Source organism: Piliocolobus tephrosceles, chromosome 14 (genome assembly GCF_002776525.5).
Source record: "Piliocolobus tephrosceles isolate RC106 chromosome 14, ASM277652v3, whole genome shotgun sequence".
Classification (NCBI taxonomy): domain Eukaryota; kingdom Metazoa; phylum Chordata; class Mammalia; order Primates; family Cercopithecidae; genus Piliocolobus; species Piliocolobus tephrosceles.
Window position 1 is genome coordinate 43,686,575 of NC_045447.1, and position 6,000 is coordinate 43,692,574.

Consider the following 6,000-nt stretch of genomic DNA (forward strand, 5'->3'; position numbering starts at 1 on the left):
TCTCAAAAAAAAAAGAAAACAAAAGAAAAGAAAATCCAGTTGCTATATAAAAAAGTCCAGGTTAGCCTGATGGACACATGTGGCCCAGGAAACAGCCAGTCTTTCTAGCGAGGCTTGGACCATTCAGCCCAGTTACAAGACGACTGTAGCCACGACCCCAGGCAAGGCCTACATAAGAACGGCCCAGCTGAACCCAGCCCAAATGTCTGGTCCACAGAATTGTAAATTATTATTATTTTTTATTATTATTTATTTTTTGAGGCAGAGTTTCACTCTTGTTGCCCAGGCTGGAGTGCAATGGTGCAATCTCGGTTCACCGCAACCTCCGCTTCCCAGGTTCAAGTGATTCTCCTGCCTCAGCCTCCCGAGTAGTTAGGATTACAGGCATGCACCACCATGCCAGGCTGATTTTGTATTTTTAGTAGAAACGGGGTTTCTCCATCTTGGTCAGGCTGGTCTCAAACTCCCAACCTCAGGTGATCCACCCGCCTTGGTCTCCCAAAGTGCTAGGGTTACAGGTGTGAGCCACCGCACCCAGCCAAATTATTGTTTTAAACCACTAAATTTCAGGGTAGTTCTTAATGCAACAGTAACTAATACACAAAATATCCATGTCCTATAGTAATATCCACATTTTTACCAAGTGGCCGTTTGTTTGAAAAAAAGCATTTTTAAGGTGCGGCGCAGTGGCTCATGCCTGTAATCCCAACACTTTGAGAGGCCGAGGCAGGCAGGACAGGAGTTCGAGACCAGCCTGGCCAACACAGTAAAACCCCATCTCTACTAAAAATATACATTAGCCAGGCATGGTGGCGCATGCCTGTAGTCCCAGCTCCTCGGGAGGCTGAGGCAAGAGAATCACTTGAACCCAGAAGGCAGAGGTTGTGGTGAGCCGAGATTGTGCCACTGCACTCCAGCCTGGGCATCAGAGCAAGACTCTGTCTCAAAAAAAAAAAAAAAAAAAGCATTTTTTAAAAACAATGTAGAAATATTTTTAAAACTGTTTAAACTTAAACAACATTTGGTGTTGCTTATGTTTTTTACATATACGCATGTTAGACCAGTTCTCAAAGCACGGTCTGCAGATGCCTGAGAGTCTCCAAGATCAAACTATTTTTATAATATTATTTTTCATTTATCAAAGTGTTGACATTTGTATGGATGGTATGAAAGCAGTGATAAGTAAAATTGCTGGCAGCTGGGTACAGTGGCTCATGCCTGTAATCTCAGCATTTTGGGAGGCTGAGGCAGGTGGATCACCTGAGGTCAGGAGTTCGAGACCAGCCTAGCCAACATGGTGAAATCCTGTCTCTACTAAAAATGCAAAAATTAGCCAAATGTTGTAGCAGGTGGCTGTAATCCCAACTACTTGGGTAGCTGAGGCAGGAGAATTGCTTGAAACTGGGAGGTGGAGGTTGCAATCAGTCAAGATCGTGCCATTGCACTCCAGTCTGGATGATAATAGCGAGATTCCCTCTCAAAAAAATAAAAAATTAAAATTAAATAAATAAAATTGCTGGCACCTTAGTATTAATCAATGCAGTGGCACCAAACTGTACTAAAATATTGTATTCTTTGTCATATACCCATAGTTTGAAAAGAAGGCAGTTTCAATTAAGAATTTCCTTGATAAATCAGTAAAAGATATTAATTTTATTACATTTTTACTTTGAGTACATATTCTGTGTGACTAAACAGGTAGTAGCATAATGTACTTCTACATACCAAAGTATGATAGCTGTCTTGAGGAAAAGCACCTGTGTGACTGAATTATGAGCTCAATTAGCCATTTTTTTCTTTTTCTTTTTGAGATGGAGTCTCACTCTCCTCTGGGGTTCAAGCGATTCTCCTGCCTCAGCTTCCTGAGTAGCTGGGATTACAGGTGTGTGCCACCACACCCAGCTGATTTTTGTATTTTTAGTAGAGACGGAGTGTCACCATATTGGTCAGGTTGGTCTCGAACTCCTGACCTCGTGATCTGCCTGCCTGGGATCCCAAAGTGCTGGGATTACAGACGTGAGCCACCGCACCCAGCCTCTTTTCTTTTCTTTTTGAAACAGAGTCTCACTCTGTCACCCAAGGCTGGAGTGCGGTGGCGCTCTCAGCTCACTGCAACCTCTGCCTCCTGGGTTCAAGCAATTCTTCTGCCTCAGCCTCCCGAGAACCTGGGATTATAGGCACTACCATGCCAACTAATTTTTTGTATTTTCAGTAAAGATGGGGTTTTACCATGTTGGCCAGGCTGGTTTAGAACTCCTGACCTAAAGTAATATGCCTGCCTCAGCCTCCCAAAGTGCTGGGATTACAGACGCAAGCTACCATGCCTGGCCTAATTAGCTGTTTTTTTCAAAGAAAACTATTTTGACAAGAAAGAACACTGACCAACTATACTTATTTAGACTTAAATGTTTAGCATTTTCTCAAAAATGAACCATGGGAACTTGTCAGTTCAAGGAAAATGACACATTTGTTGTCAGTGACAGAATTTGAACTTTTAAGCAAAAATTAGAATTTAGAAAACTTTTATTTGCCACCATGGTCTTGAGTGCTTTCCAATAGTTAAAAGACTTTTCTACTGAGATCAGTAGTGATTTTAAGGAACGTGATTTAATGTTGTATAACGAAATCTGTTAACGTTTGGAAGATTTGCATAAGTCAGTGAACCAGTGTTTTCCAAATAACCAATGTATGATGTTATGTGGGGAAAAGATCTAATGGACAGAACAATGGATTTTATGGAATACAGTACAAAATTTCATTGATATGGCTTCAGATTCCACATGCAATTACCCTTTAAGAAACTACCACTTTTCAAGTTTTAATGGGATATCAGAAACTGTCTGAAAGGCTATTAAAATTTGTCTTCCTTTTCCTACTACATATCTGTGTGAGGCTGCATTTTATTCCTTGGCTTCAATCAAAACCTATCAAACAGACTGAACACAGAAGCACGTGGGTATAGAGGTGTCTTCTATTAAGCTAGACTTTAAAGAAATTTGCAAAGTTGTAAAACAGTGTCATTCTTTTTGCTAAATGTATTTTGTAAATGGTTATTCTTCATAAAAATATTTGTGTTATTATATAATAGTTTTATGTTACTTTTTAATGAATAAATAAATATTAAGAGTATAAAGGGGTCCTCAAACTAAAAAGTTTGAGAACTACTGTACCCTCATAACTTCTCTGGGAAGTAGAAGTGGTTTAGCCTACTTTTTACAGATGAATAAATAGGCTCTGCAAAGTTAAGTAACTTGCCCAAGATTCCCAGAGCACCGTGACTGACTGCACATGAGAAACACCAGGGAGCTTTTAAAAACTCCCATTAACTGTTCTCAGATGGGGAGCAGGCATTTCTTTTTAAGGTCCCAGGTAATTCTCATTTGCAGATAGGGTCAAGGAACCACTGTCTATTAGGTGTCAAGTCTCCCAAACACCAATCTGATTAATAAGTCTACAAAATATATTTTCTTGTATATTTAGACCACATCATTGTAGGTTCTGAATTCACCCAAAGACCACACAAAGTTTAAAAAAAAAAAAAGTCTACTGGATTTCATTTTACTTACAGGATTCTTGCTTTGCCACTCAACAGGATAGTTGTAATCTTGCATGATCCAGGGATGGTTCAATAGATTTTTCATAGAAATCCGTTTCTTTGGGTCCACCTAGTGGCCATTAAAAAGTAGTTAGAGATTAACATTTCAAATACAGAACATAGAACACCTTTCCTCCTGAGAACTAAAAATGCATCAGAACAGATGTAAAATTTATCATCACAAAAATGCTGTCAAAGACCTTAAAATGGCCTTGGAATAAATTCTTTTAAAAAGGCAACAGAGGCAAGAAAACTATAGCAAACAACACAGGCTTAGAAGATAAATGTTTAACAAACATGAACTTCATTGGTATGGACATTATTCATGAAGTTCAGTCAATCTATTGTATGATGTAATAGTCTTTTGCTGGAAAACCTATTCACGGGAAATATTCACCAATTCAACATTCAAGCAGCCACAATGCAGGGCATTCATACTAAACATGCAATCTCTACCTCCAATGAGCTTACAATCACACAGAACAAGCTGAAAAGCACACCTTTCCATTTGTAATTTTCAAAGGTAAGGAGAGAAAATTAACAAAGATTTAAGGTTTTTTTGGAGTCTAGAAGAAAGACTAAGGCATTTTCAATTTCATTATGGAGATTTGGTGGTCTGGCCCTACTTAATCAAGGTGAGTGAGTTTGAGGTAAATTTTGAATAAAAGATGGAGATGATTTAATAGATGAAAAAAACAGAAGATATTCTGAATACATAACGAAAAAAAATTGCACTAATAAGATACTCAGATTTTCAAAGTGTTTCCTATCAATCTCACTTTGTCCTCATACTACTACATAGCAGTGAGGCCAGGCTCGGAACCCCCATTTTATAGATCAGATTAGGTGATACATTGATTAATTGGTAGAGTGCTTACCTAGGCTTCAGCACTCCTATCTTTCACCCTCAGAGGCTCATTCCACTAAAACTGTGGTTCTCAAAGTGTGGCCCCAAGACCTGCAGCATCAGCATCTTCTGGGAGCTTGTCAGAAATGCAAAATTTCAGTCCTGCCCCAATCTATTGAATTACACATTCTGGGGCTGGAGTTCAGCAAACTGTATTTTAACAAGCCTGGGGTAATTTTAATATCTGCTGAAGTTTGAGAACCACTGCACTAGGTAACAGGGCCCATTCAATAGCACATCAACTCATTCAAGCATTTATTATCTTTAATTAATTAATTATTAATTAATATTCAAGCATATATTATCTACTACCATACTTAATGTGCAAGAGTTGGGAACAGGCGGGATGCCGTGGCTCATACCTGTAATCCCAGCACTTTTGGAGATCGAGGCAGGCAGATCGCTTGAGCTCAGGAGTTAAAAACCAGCCTGGGCAACACAGCGAAACCCCATCTCTACAAAAAATATATGGTTTGCTGAAAGTAATTATAAGGAATGAAATGATAAATAAAATTTAAAAACAACCAAAAAAAAGAAAACTAAAGAAAGAACACAAAAAATTAGTCAGGTGTGATGGTGTGTACCAGTGGTCCCAGCTACTCAGGAGGCTGAAGTAGAAGGATCACTTGAGTCTGGGGGTCAAGGCTGTAGTAAGCCAAGATCATACCACTGTACTCCAGCCTGGGTGACAGAGTAAAACCCTGTCTATAATTTTTTTTTTTTTTTTTTTTAAAGAGGCCAGGCTGGGCATGGTGGCTCACACCTGTAATCCCAGTACTTTGGGAGGCCAAGGCGGGTAGATCACCTGAGGTCAGGAGTTCAAGACCAGCCTGGACAACATGGTGAAACCCCATCTCTACTAAAAGTACAAAAACTGGCCAGGCATAGTGGCACATGCCTGTAATCCCATCTACTTGGGAGGCTGAGGGACAAGAACCCCTTAAACCTGGGAACCCAGGAAGCAGAGGTTGCGGTGAGCTGAGATCGCACCATTGCACTCCAGCCTGAGCAACAAAGCAAAACTCTGTATCAAAAACAAACAAACAAACAACAACAGCAACAAAAGGCCAGTGGCTCACACCTGTAATCCCAGCACTTTGAATTTTGAGAGTCCGAGGCAGGCAGAAAACGTGAGGTCAGGAGGTCGAGACCAGCCTGGCTAACGTGGCGAAAACTGTCTCTACTAAAAATATAAAAACTAAGGCCGGGCGTGGTGGCTCAAGCCTGTAATCCCAGCACTTAGGGAGGCCGAGACGGGCGGATCACGAGGTCAGGAGATCGAGACCATCCTGGCTAACACGGTGAAACCCCATCTCTACTAAAAATACAAAAAACTAGCCGGGCGAGGTGGCGGGCGCCTGTAGTCCCAGCTACTCGGGAGGCTGAGGCAGGAGAATGGCGTAAACCTGGGAGGCAGAACTTGCAGTGAGCTGAGATCCGGCCACTGCACTCCAGCCTGGGCGACAGAGCAAGACTCCGTCTCAAAAAAAAAAAAAAA

General features: G+C 40.8%; 1 protein-coding gene across 1 annotated transcript in view; it reads right to left on the reverse strand.

The window, feature by feature from the left end:
• MELK (maternal embryonic leucine zipper kinase) overlaps positions 1-6,000 on the reverse strand; it is a 96,237-nt gene that overhangs the window by 44,395 nt on the left and 45,842 nt on the right. The window contains exon 9 of the mRNA XM_023203174.1: positions 3,567-3,665. Within this exon, the coding sequence (XP_023058942.1) occupies positions 3,567-3,665 (99 nt within the window). The remainder of the gene's footprint in view (positions 1-3,566; positions 3,666-6,000) is intronic.